At 41.9% G+C, this 13,582-nt stretch overlaps 1 protein-coding gene across 1 annotated transcript; it reads right to left on the bottom strand.

Annotated features, from left to right (window-relative positions):
* Positions 1–5,858: 5,858 nt before the first annotated feature.
* On the bottom strand, positions 5,859–6,967 carry dand5 (DAN domain family, member 5). Its single transcript, XM_049568562.1, has 2 exons — positions 6,491–6,967; positions 5,859–6,158 (listed from the first exon to the last, which is right to left on the bottom strand). The coding sequence occupies exons 1-2, from the start codon at positions 6,965–6,967 to the stop codon at positions 5,859–5,861; spliced, it is 777 nt and encodes a 258-aa protein (XP_049424519.1).
* Between the last annotated feature and the right edge of the window lie 6,615 nt (positions 6,968–13,582).

The raw sequence follows: 13,582 nt of genomic DNA, 5'->3' as shown, positions 1-13,582 counted from the left end.
ATTCCAAATTGTCAACTATCTGTTTCATGGCACCAACGTGACATAACGCAGCATAACGTTAGTAGTTAACTTGTGGCCTGAATTGTAACTACAAATTATGTGGAACTGCGTTTTTCTGACACACTTATTTTGTGTGTCGTTTCCCAAAAAACACAGACAGGAGACGGGCATGGGTAGCAGCAGTGAGGAGAAAGGACTTTGTCCCGAGTGACTCCTCAGTCATCTGCAGCTGTCACTTCAGATCTGAGGACTTCGACAGGACTGGGCAGACTCCTAAAAATAATACTAGCTACTGTACACTGTATTTTTTGTAAATATGACCTAATAATGTAAACAGTTGTGTGTCCAGGCTCCCATGAGCACTGTGGTGTTATACATATGAGATTAAAGCAAAATTTTGTGTAAACATGCAGCTCTAAGTCATTTATTTTCACTTGTACAAAACCAACATTTGTTAATCAGAATGTGTAACTACACTGCAGCTCGGCACAACCCTGCTGATACACTATTTTTTGCACATTGTGTGAAATGTGAATAAACATTTATAGTCAAAATTAATAATTAAATGACATCATGATGGGCATTGTACATCTAGTAAGAAAAAAGAATATTTATTACATGGGGAAAGTTTAGTTTAAATGTGTTGTAGAACTATTACTGTTACTTTATCTACATAAGATCAAATACTTTGGTATGAAAAGCTGCATTTTTTATTTAACCGAGTATCCTGTATCATAACTACATGTCTGACAATTGTAACAAACCAACCCGCATGAAAATCGGTTGAGAATTATGCGAGTAATGATGATTTTAATCATAAATAATCTCCTGCCTCAATAGACATACATGCATTAGGCAGCGCGGCTCCACCTGGGCAAGATGACGGCCGCGTTGACGCATCGCTCCAATGAGGAGCACCGTTGAATGCGGCATCTACGTATATATATCTATGGCGCCCCCAAGTACTACCAGAGATATTCTGGTACTACGTACACATTGGTTAACATGTATCATTTCCGAAGTGACGGCTGACGGCAGACTGTCTCCTCTCTGCCCTCCTGCGGCCACAGACGCACCTGCAGCTTCTTCTCTGCTGAAGCTGTTCATTTGCTCATCTCCTGTGTTCAGTTCTTACACTATTTATCATGACTTCATTGAAGTTCACCTTAATGTGTTCATCAGTGACTGAGCATCATAGTCGGAACATGCTAGAGCACTGATGAGTGAATGTGGACAGCATTAGAGTAAGAAAAAAATCAAAGGCAGGCATAAGATCTTTTAATGATGTGTGTAGGCTATATGCCTCTAGAAGCTCATTTCTCTTTTACCTTTGGCACAGATTAGCAATGCCAACTTATGGGGTCCCGTTGGGTGTAGCTCTACCATTTCATTCACTCCATTCTTTGCCAAATGTGGGAGGTTGAACTACAGGTTTAGTATGTAAGATTTATTTACTCCTAAACTCTGTCTGCATACCTCTGACAATCCACCAAATCTGGAGCAGGGATCTTAGCTGTTCTGTGGATGACATTTGCTGGTTAACAGCCTGGAACAATTTAGATGCTATTTCCAAAAATCCTAACCACAAGCTTATACACTTTAAATTTCTGCATAGGATGTATCTTACTCCCAGAAAGCTTCATCTGATGAGGCTTATATTCTCTCCTATCTGTGAGCTCTGCCCTAATGGTGACACAGGGTCTTTTCTTCACATGTATTGGCACTGACCAGAGGTAGTATGTTTTTGGAAAATGGTATCTGTAACCATAACTGATCTACTTAATGTTCAAGCGCCATGTTGTCCAAAGCTGCTCCTATTGAATGATACCTCCTCTTTAGATCTCATGTCTCATCAAAAGCTTGCACTTTTTGTTGGCCTTACAGCAGCAAAAAAAAAAAAAGAAAAGAAAAAAAAAGCAGTTCGCTGGCAGCCTTCTGGAATCATTGGTTACAATCTCTGCTGGATATAACGTATATGGAGATGTCAGTAGCAAAAATGCATGATGCCAAACATTCAACCACTGCATGGTGCCTGGGCTTCCCTGAAAGACTTTCTGTGCACATTCACTCGGTCATAGTCCTTAAACCCAGCTATTTTTTATCTTTCAATATGCGTTCATGTAATTTATGTATTATTTTTATTATTATTATTATTATTATTATTATTATTATTATTATTATTATTATTATTTTCCTCTTAATCAATTTAATTTCAGGGTCAGTTGATTTACTAAGGCCATTTGATTTAGACTGGTTGCCGCCAGGGATGCGGTGTGGGGGGGGGGGGGGGTTGCTGTGTATTGTGACTGTTGTTTGTTATATGTGTTGTATTCTCAATAACTCAGTGCATTTTTTATAATACATATAATAGATAGAAAATATAATGTTAAAAATAGAATTAAATTACGATATTTGCGTGTGTAAGTCTGTGTGTGTGTGTGTGTGTGTGTGTGTGTGTGTGTGTGTGTGTCTGTATTTGGGGGGTTGGGAGTGTTGTCTAAGGCACTGTATGTACTAGGTCAAGTACTGACTGAAGTCAAAGTAAAATTACAGAAAAAAAACTTGATAAGGTCCAAATACATACACAAAACAACTTTGTTACAATAACCAGAGGAAGTGTGATTTGTTATTCCAGTCCTGGTTATGGCTCTACGTTCTGTTGTTCTCATCACTGCTGTGGTGTAACCGCAGTGTCCAGTCGTTATCTTACTCATACACACACACATGCACACGCACGTGCGCACGCACACACACAAAGATATATTAACCTATTTTGTCCTAAACATTAGTTGTGTTACTTTAAGCAGTATAGCAGTAGTGGTAGTAGTAGTACCAGGTACTAAAACCACTGTAGGATTTTAGCCAATGACAAACTTTGATGTTGTCCAGATCCGCAGGCTACACCTTTCTCTGTCCTCCTCAGCACCCAACAGACAGCCTGGCAGGCGGGCTGGCAGCCAGGCAGAATGGCAGTAGGCTGGCAGGCTTAGCCCGGGGCACTATCTCCTGCAGAGCCAACTCTGACCAGCTGGTCCAGACTAACACCACAGAGTGAGCATGTACCAGCGTATCAGTGGGGACATAGATGTTAGCCGTGGTCCAGACACCCTCACACCTAGGGCCTGACACCTATAGCACTAAAGCCACACTGATGGGATTTAGGTGAGAAGACTCTGTCTAGTCTACGACTTAACAGGTCATCACATTTCTCCTGGCCGTACCCTGTCACCATCCCAAATTTCTTTCCCGAGACTGCACGATGGACCCCTGTTCGCTCTCACTTGCTGATGCCAGATATAAGTGCCTGATCTGCAGTCCAGTCTGGTCCAATCTACCATGACGGTTTTGGTCCAGCACAGCCCCAAGCGGCTGGGAAAAATCTGGTAGACCTTCTTCTTCCAGCACTATTCAGCTAGTTAGTTAGCTTAGCACTGTTTGGTCTACACAGCCACAGCTTTAGATAGAGAAGCACACACAGGAAGTAAGGGGTAAAAAGTGTACAGCATCGAAATAATCTAACCTGGGAATATTTGTTTTCAAGCCAATTACCATCAGGCACAAAGAACCACACCTCACACGGTTAATTAACTGTATCAGTCAGTCTAGAAAAACAGTTTTCAAAGTAAAACTTCCAAGTAAATGTGCAAAGGCCTCAAATCCTCCATCTATAATTCAGTTTCCCCTTGATACACCTTGATTGAACTGATATCGTTTGAGGCCCCCCCCCTCCCATCACACACACCTCCCAACCATTTCCACGTCTGACAGTTAAAAGGCCTACACACAGAGAGAAAGAGCAGGCAGCTCATTGTGCGTTTTAAAGCGCTAACTAGGCCACTTAGCACCCCGTGACGCTGATCTGATCCCCGAGGCGCTGAACTTGGCAGCGGGCCCTCCTCCTTTCGCTCCTTCCTTTCCCCTCGCCATGGGAACCAGGCCATCCTTAATGACGCAGGAGTGCTCCGCCGGATCCCACAATGCAAAGGGGGCTGACATCTGTCTTGCTAAGTGGTGCACTCTCTTGTGCACCTTGTTTGTTCAATCAACAACCCCCCACCCCCTCTCCCCACCCTTCCTCCACTATGCCCATTTTCTTTTTTATCTCCCCAAAAAAGAGAAAAGATTAGAAGAGGAGCAGTACAGAGTTTGGAGAGAATAGACAGTGTAAGATAGTGAGATCATGACTCTCCCTTCACCAGCATCATCACACACACAGCAGTGCAGATTATTATAGATAGTGGTGGTATAATGACAGAGATGGATGATTACACAGAGTGCAGGTTATGGCTATAAAGTAATCAGATTGAGGCATTTTACAAACAACCTTCTTCACTGTGAAGAATGAGAGTCGAGAAAGCAGAATTTGATCACTGTCAGCGCGGCTGTACGAGCCTCCCAACCTCTACACCTTGTGCATATTTTGAAAAAAACAGTGCCTGATTAAAAGTGGCCCCTAATTCCTCATGGTTAAGACCTGGGCAAATATTTGTCCCATCAATCTCAGAAAATATAGCCATCAACCCAAGATGTTAATCACATGCTAATGGAATCCAAGGGACTCAATGCACCCCCGTAGTGCAATGAACGCTTTCAGTTTTTCAGAAAGCCCACGTGAATGCAAATGGCCATCTAAACAGTCATTTTGACAGCATGCCAAGGCATCGTAAAGAGCCCCCTTCTTTATGCTCCTCTGGGAATGTATGTAAGGATGTGTGGGATGAGTTCACTTTACCAGGCCCAGGTGCCAGGATATAAATGAATAATAGGTTTTATGGGCCCTAACTGAAAAAAAGCACATACGCACATAATCACACATGCCCACTCGCTCAAGTGCATCTGTGGTGAATGATGTTCAAATTCCCACAACTACACTGAAAAGAGATTGGGCATGAGAATAGGTGGTTCCTATACATAATTCAGGGGTCCATGCTGAAACAATTATGTTTGCTTACTGCTAAGTACCCGCGCTCAATAGCTCGTTTGCTCTCTAGTTTGGTGCTTTCAGATGTAAGTGCTATGTGCTAAAAGTCGGTGGAACACAGCTTTTTAATAAAATATAGGGAGCTGACACTTGAGCACTTGAATGCGAGAGTGGGTGGAAAAAAAACAACAAATGCTCTTCATGTTTTTACTTGAGCTTTGCATGCAAACTAAATTGCACTTGTAAATCTAACTAGTGTTGGCAGAAAACTAATTAGCAATGCCAGGCAAAAGGAATGTGTACAAATAGGACATTTTAATGACAATATTACAGAGCACAATATTTCAGTTTAGATTAATCTAAACACATTTTTTTTTAACTCTATAACACAAGTCCAGTGTGGACAACTCCTCTGTTGCAGCAGAAAATTGCATGACCAAAATATAGGTCATTTTGTCATCAATCAGTGGTGGAATAAACCACCAGAATCTTTAATCTGAATAACACATTCAGGCTCATCAACAAACACAGATACACACACAAACACGTTTGTAAGTACTCTTTACAAGTGTCTATATAATTATCAGACAAGTTAGGAAAAATAATGTCCATATCTTGGCAGTGATTTGATGGAGAATAAAGGTTCCAGTCCAAATGAAAATCTTTATCCGCCTCAAAGGGTGTAGGTTTTGTTTCAACACTAGGGGGAACACATATGAAACAGGGCTTTTGGAGTATCTAACATGTAATTTCCTGAGTTCTGGTAAAGGAATTTTTGGTGTAAATGAATTTAATTTTGTCAAAAGTCCTCTGCTTTCATGTTTTTAATTGGGAGTGGCAAATGCACATGTTGTAAATATTGAATGGGACGTGTCCCCTGCATCCCCCCGCCAAGATCTATACCTGTGCTGACCCCTCTACTCCAAATGTTACACAGTTACAGGTGTGTAGAAGCTGCAGCCTCAGCACTCATTTCTTCTCGACTTGTCTCACACTTGCATTCCTCCACCACCATCACTCGCTTCTCCCGGACCTCGGCTCCACAGCGCAGGGGCACAGTCATAGTGAGTGCTTTGGATGGGGCGCAGCGAGAACAGGGGGCCCGGTGGTGGAGGGCCCCTCTCCCGGTACCAAGCCCAGCAAACTCCCCTTCGGATGGGACAAACAGGGAGCTACACTGGCCGAAACACAGCTTGTTGTGCACTGTCACTGTGTCACATCCATCTGCTGTCATGCGCTGGGAAAATGTCAGAGAGGGGCAAGATTAGACAATATAATGTCAGAGTTAATTTACCTCTGAGGGTGTAAAAATCAGCACTATGTGTTTATGTAACTTCACACTATCACAGCTAATCCTCCACCAGAGCCATAATCAGCTTTATGAGTGAACAAACATCTCTGTTATTGCCACTGAAAAATAAACACTTCATAACATTGCCATCTTCGGTATGACTGTGTAAAGAATTGCTCATTTCCATGCTCTTGTCCGTGTGTTGCACAGAAATCAAGTTGGCAGAGGAAGGAAATAAAAACCTGGCATCACACATGATTAAAAACTTTGCCTCTTACCTGAGTGAAAGGTACAGCAGTGCACGTCTGTTTAGTGTCCTTCAGGTTGACCGGCAGGGAAATGCTCATTTTCTCTCCTTTATTCATGGCTCTCTGCCACATCTGCAGGCCTTGCTTCTTCTTTAGTTCCCTCTCAGTAGGGCTTTTAGGGCGCAGGTGGTGCAGTGGACTCACTGGGGTTTTGGGGGCCGGACCTGGACGCCCATGAGACAAGAATGCAGGGAAGGACACTCTGGAGCTGAGAGAGGGGGCTCTTCTGGGGTTCAGTGCCCCTCTGAAGAACTCTGACCGGGCCAGGGCGCGAGGGTCCAGCTGCACAACCTTAACAATTCCCCGGACAGGTTCGTCCAGCCCGCTGCCAGATGATTCAAATTCGACTCTTGACCCTTTAATAATGTTGTCAAAAGTATTGTGAGGGAATGTAAAAGCTACAGCTGTCCAACTCGACAAAAAGACAAAGCTGATAGGGAAAGCCATTCTCTGACACAAAAAGGGACAATTCATACAAAATATGCAATTTACATCAAAAAAACCTGTCTAAACAATTTAAAAGTTAGCTAAATTGAATAAAAAAAAATAAATATTTGTGTGGTGAAATGGTCCAAGGTTCCAAATGGTAACCTTGCTGTCAATGCTTTTGTCGGGGTGATGGAGGGAGGCTTTTATATAGGTGGCTGCCAATTCTCACCTGTGTTTTAACGCAAAGAAGGTGTCGCAATTCCCACACCGAACCAGACATCACACCAAGCTTAAAACTCCAGGTCGTGGATGGTTGCCAGACTGAGAGGATTTCACTTTCAAGGTGAGCGTTAAAAAAACATGGCCATAAAAAAATAAATCTGAGGAAGGAGTTTGATTTTTGAGGTTCAAAATAACCTGATCCCATGAATTATTTTCATTATGACTAAGTTATTTAAATAAATTTTATTTATTTATACGTCTTTTAAATCCAGGCATCCCTATACCACAGGGGGTGTGAATGCAATTTTTCCAAAAGATAGTTACTTGGTTGATGTTTTGATGATGGTGATGGAGAGCACTGCCTTACATATCACTCAAAAACCTCCCATTAGTTACATTATCAGTGGTTGAGATCCTGTGACTGAGAAGCCAGTTATATCCAATTATATTATTTTAAATGCAAAACCGAGCAGCAGATTTGTTTTGCATTGTGCATAGTAATTACAGATTATTTGAAATCATTAATATGCTCACAACATTCACTGGGGGAATTTTATAGATACTGAACTTGCAGATGAATGGCTTCTTTTCAACCGCTGATAAAAAAAACAAAACAAACAAACCTGATGGAGGAGATACATTTTTCACTAAACTGAAACTATTTTGCATCCTAGCCCATACTGTAGACTGTCATAGTTAAAGACTATGTCTGGTACACAGTAAAACCCCTTCTTCTTCAGCAGGTGTTCCTATTACCTTTGGCTGTAAAGCAATAATGAGTTTATGTTCTCTGTGTGAACAGGCTGTCTCCTGTTTATCTATTCCCGCAAGCTCCTTCTCAGCCTCACCTTAGACGTTCCATCATTACACCATAAGACTTCAGTGTGCTCTGTCACCCGTGACCTGATCACACAGTGGCTGCTGAGGGCCGTCTGTCTGACTGACAGTGTCCTGATAAAAAGGGCGTTTAACTTTCTCATAAAGCCCTTAGTGTTAAGAGGCCCTCTTTTCCTTATTGCCTCTTCCCAGCCACTTAACATTACAGTCTTCAGTATACAGTAGATGCAAAAATGGTGATGGGTAAATGACTCAGTCTTTAATGTGAAGACTTTCTCACCTACACTGGCCTGGGACACACACACGCTGATAGGTGAAGTCTATAGTTCTGACTCGATTGATCATATTGCAGTAGTAGTAATAATGTCGAAAGTGTGTGTTCAGTATTAAAAATCACTTTGACTAGCTGCACAAATTTTCCACAAGAGGGCAGAGTTTACAAAGTATTATCTCCACTGCCAATCCCACTGTTCTCACTAGCCTGCTGTCAGTGAATTATGGATGACATTTAAAACAAAAACATACAAAAATGTTACCACCTTGTCTCTCACCGACACTTAAAGGATATGTTTCCTGTTTTTCAACAACACACTGCATTATGTTGATTCTTTTTCACCGTTAATGTGCAAAGCCTCAGTGAATAAAACTAATGACTCCCCTTACAGCTGCCTAACACTGTTCTGTGTGGCAGGTGCTGAGGCCAAAAAATTATGATGAATCCTATTTCCAGAAAGGGGAAGTTAAGAGTTCACTTGTGCAGTTGTGTCTTTTGGGGAAAAGGGGAAAAAAAGAAAAACTTCTTTCTCTCAGGATTATTGACTTTATTTTGCACAACTTCCTCCTTCCTGCTGATATAGCCAAGAAAAATACAGTCAATAAAACCAGATAACAGCGTGCATGGTGTAATGCATACAGTATGAGTACAAAACTGCTCAGGAAACCGCTGAGCTTGAACTGCTATGGGGAGTAATATGATTTTGAACAAAAATGACATATCTTTGTTTATTTTATTTTTCATTCAGTCTGTGGATAGAATAAAATAAAGTTAAACAGATGGATGTACAGTGCACAACGACAGCACGGATGATGTCTCGGGTTACACTTGATGCTGAAAAGGTCCCAGTTGTACAGAGCATATGTGACTGATTCTTGTAGTAAGGGCTTTATGTTTGGAATTTTACTCCCACCAGAATCTATGAACATCCATCATGATGTTTCGCTGGTTCCACATCACTGTAGGAGGTCACTGAGTCCTGACTGAATGCATGACTCACTAAGCAAGGCTCAAGAAATATTAAAGAGCTGGCAGAATCTGAAGTGACACAAATATAATGTACATAACAACAGTGACAGGACATGTGGCAGGTACAGCATGAAACAAAGTGTCGTTTACAGCACTTTGCTTTTTTCTTCTTTTTTGTTTTACAAATAGTGTGCACAATGATAAATACATAAAACATTTGGTGCTGGGGAGAGTTTCATTATACTGTATGTAATCATATTGGTGAACAAATAATAGATGCAGTTTAAGAACAAGTGTAACTGTGTATTCTATTAGATACCATGGAAGCACTTTGAGGGGCAGCATATTTCTGAATGGTAATAAATTATTCAGAATATACTCATATAAAGTGCCACAAGTCTGACTCACATTTTGTGTTGACTTCACTTAATATACTCTGGGCTTCAAGTTCAAACAAACAGACATTAACACAGCTTAGCTCAGAGAGCAACAATGTGAGGCGTAGTCACATGTTGCATTTAACTGCGGTTCCAACTGTTTTATGATGACAGTAAGAGACATGTTTTCAGATCATGACACCACTGAGGAGGGTCATCAGGTAACTGTTTCACAGCATGTGACGAGAGAACCTGCTGCTTCAGCAGCCAGCCACATATTAAACTTCACTAACCAGACTCCACTAAAACTCCACATGCACACACACGCACACACACACACACACACACACACACACACACACACACACACACACACACACACACACACCTGCAATGCATGCTACAATAAGGAACTCTGAGCCAACTTTTGATTATTATATTTTTTTGTTGTCTCAGTTTAAGTCCAGTTCCCTTATTTGTCTTGTGGTGTGTCATATAGTTCATTTGTTTGTATTCATGTTACTCACTTGTATGAAAAAATAATTTTTATATGTATATATATATATATATATATATATATATATATATATATATATATATATATACATATATATATATATTAAAAAGGATCTCCAGGAAGAGGTGGAGGCTAGAGGGTGCTGTCAGAGGCTGTGGATAGAGGTTCAAGCTGCAGCTGACTGCCTGAATCTCCAGGTGAAGGCAAAGGCCGTAGATGGAGGTTCAGGCTGCAACTGTCTGCCAGAATCTGCAAGTGGAAGCGGAGGCTGGAGGCTACTGGCAAAGGCTGTGGGTGGAGGTTCAAGCTGCACCTATCTGCCAGAGTCTACAGGTGGAAGCGGATGCTGGAGGCTCCTGGTGGAGGCTGTGGGTGGAGGTTGCAGCTGCTGCTGTCTGCCAGAATGTGCAGATGGGGGTGGAGGCTGCTGTTGGAGGCTGTGGGTGGAGGTTGAAGCTGCAGCTGTCTGCCAGAATTTGCAGGTGGGGGCAGTGGGTGCAGGTTGCTGGCAGAAGCTGTGGGCAGAAGCTGTGGGTGGAGGTTCAAGCTGCACCTGTCTGCCAGAATCTGCAGATGGAGGCGCAGGCTGCATGTTGCTGGTGGAGGCTGTAGGTGGAGGTTGCAGATGGTCGTATGAACAGCAACTTAGGGGAATGACTTCAAGTCTTTCTGGAACAATTTGTAATAGCATCTTACCTGCAGCCTAATGTAGGCTATTACACACTGTTTATTTAATATGTCTCAGAGTTGCCAACAAGTATGTTGAGTTCTGGCTCTTTCACTTTGCTCTGCACTGTCACATCTATTACAGATTAAGTTCACATGACTGAGCATTATATCCCTCTCCCCTGTTTTTCCCCCCTGATTAAGTTAATTAAATACATGTAGTCGTCACCCAGCAGGAGAATCAATATGTGCATCTTCAAACTAAGAGAGGCACACGTGAGTGACCTGTACAGGTTTCCCCATATAAGACAGTTTTGCTGTTTCACACAGATTCCAGGTTGATTAAATGAAAACGTTTAGAACTTACTTAGCTGTCTTCAGGATGAATCCATCAGCAGTTCCATCCTAACTGTGGGGACATTTTTATCATAACTAAAACACAAACCACATTCCATCTAAATAAAGAAAATATGTTTGCTATCCTGACAAGTTTATTTCATGGAGTTTTTAATTCTGTTGCAAAGTCTCACAATATGTCAGCAGAGACATCATTGTGTGATTGGAAGCACACCAATTATATTCACCATAAACTGAACGCATCCCTCCTGATCCTTAACATAGAGCAACACGTTATGTCAATAGTAATAATGAAAGCGCATAATGTGAAATAGTGTGCAGGAGTACTGATTGGTTTCTGGCGTAAGGGAAAAATAATGAATCTCCCATGCACAGTCTGCTGTGTGCTCTGTACTTGATGGAAACTTGGAGGGAGCAGGTACATAAACATGCAGAGAGGTCAGGAAGTGGGAGGCTGGGTTGCATTCAAGTGTCCCAGTAAACCATGACAGTGTGACAGTGAGCCATCATTCATTTTATTATTCACACATCAAAATGTCTTCTGTGAAACAGTCTTTTGTTATGTTACAAATTCATGTTGGTGTTGACGCTCTGCAGCTGTTTTTCAGTAGCTAAATGGTTCAAGTGTTCACTGAAGGAGACTTCCTGAGAGATGGAGGGAAATAACAAAGCAATTAAAGTGCTGCTATTACACACACACACACACACACACACACACACACACACTTACAACAAGACAGAAAAAAAACAGACAGTGTTAAATGTTCGCAGCCCCGACGTTCTGTCTTATTATTATTCTTGGAGGAATTTCTCTGTCTCTGTCGAGTTCACTGAATGATTGAAAGAGAAACCTGTTATCTTACTGTAGCCTATGTGTGGTGCTGCATTGACTGGTGTGATTGATGATCACTGCTCCTCTCCTCCAGGTGGAGGTGATAGGACAAACAAACAGAGCTGGTTTAAGAAAATGAAGATGTAGTGATGAGGCTGCTGTAACATATAAAGACACTGTTGTTGAGTGTGTGTTGTCACAGCTGTTTGATTAACAGTAGAAGGAGTGTAAAAAGACTGGGTCCCGCTGTGTTACTCAGGGTGCACTACAGCCTCTATTCACAGGTGTGATCCCACTACTGAGCAGCATGGGGACTTTGGCCTGCTCCATCCCCGACCTGAGCCAGTGCACCCCTCCTTAGACACCTGGTGGTCCCCAACTCCCCCAAGAGCACTATATCAATACCGAACTTAGTGTGGACACCTAACTGGCATAGTCCGCTGCAGTGTAGAGCACCTGAGCTCAAACAATCCACCAGCCATAGCCTTAACCTGAGATCTCTACATTCATAGAGGTTTTGGGCTTTTTACAAATGTGGCATCATCAGGGAGCACATTGCTGCAGCATTATATCAGCAGGTTGCATGATACAGTGTCTTATGCACAATCCGTGATTCAAATGTCAGTCACAAAGTAACTCTACCAGCAACATTTAAAACACAGGAGTGGAATCCACTGCTAAAGTAACTAACAGCTCTGTCATACAGGGACTGGCTAATGCTGCAGACAACAACTTAATCTAAATCATTAAGTTTTTTTGTACAAGCTTTAGTCACACCTGTAACATCTGTAGGCACTTTCCCTCTCTTCATATCTCTCTTTCTACCTTTTGCTCTCTCTCCACTCTGTATCTTTTACACAGGAAACCCTCCCACCTGCCCACATGCTGACACACACACTGTAATGGAACCTGTCTGATGTAAACTGTCCTGTAATGTATTAGCGGCAATTGACCCGTTGGAATGTCATTTACTTACACTGCATAGAGCAAATTAAAGCAGCTCGGACCAGAAGGCGAGACCATATGGAACACACTCACCTTCTCATTCCCCCATGTAGTTTAATAGCTGCTTACTGATATTATTTACTGTATGTCAACACACAGGCTGTTGAGGAATTTAATGGAAATAAAATGAGTTTAAAAAAGAGTCTGTCTGTGTTTGGAAAGATATATGAAAAACTAATGGACACTGTGAGGCACTGAAAACCACAAAAATATTTCTAAGTGCTATTACATTTTTGCCTCTTTTTTCTTTCTCAGCAATTGAAGATAAATTGTCTTTAGTTCTTTAATCTGTGAAACAGGCCATCATTCTTGACCAGTGTCACCTTTAAATGCCCCATCATTTCCTCATATAACCTGCCTTAAGAAGCTTTTTTGGCCACATGGGGGCAGCACAAGCAAGCTGTAAACACAACAATGACATAGTGCCACCTTATAAAGTTGATAAAGCAATCATGTTCCCCAAGGAAGTGCCAGACTTTGAAGCCAATTTGACATAGTGGCCAAATCATGTCACTACAACTTGCAGGTCTGTCACGTGATGTCATTGGGCAAAAAAAAACCCCACACCTTTTTTCCA

This window comes from Epinephelus fuscoguttatus, linkage group LG3, assembly GCF_011397635.1.
Source record: "Epinephelus fuscoguttatus linkage group LG3, E.fuscoguttatus.final_Chr_v1".
Lineage (NCBI taxonomy): Eukaryota > Metazoa > Chordata > Actinopteri > Perciformes > Serranidae > Epinephelus > Epinephelus fuscoguttatus.
The sequence above is the reverse complement of the archived record's forward strand: the minus strand, read 5'-3'. Positions and strand labels throughout refer to the sequence as shown.

Coding starts and splice junctions, on each gene's coding strand:
- dand5 (XM_049568562.1), bottom strand. CDS start 6,967: ATGGCTTTCCCTATCAGCTTTGTCTTTTTGTCGAGTTGGACAGCTGTA. Junction 6,159..6,490: donor CTGCTGTACCTTTCACTCAG/GTAAGAGGCAAA, acceptor ACATTTTCCCAG/CGCATGACAGCAGATGGATG.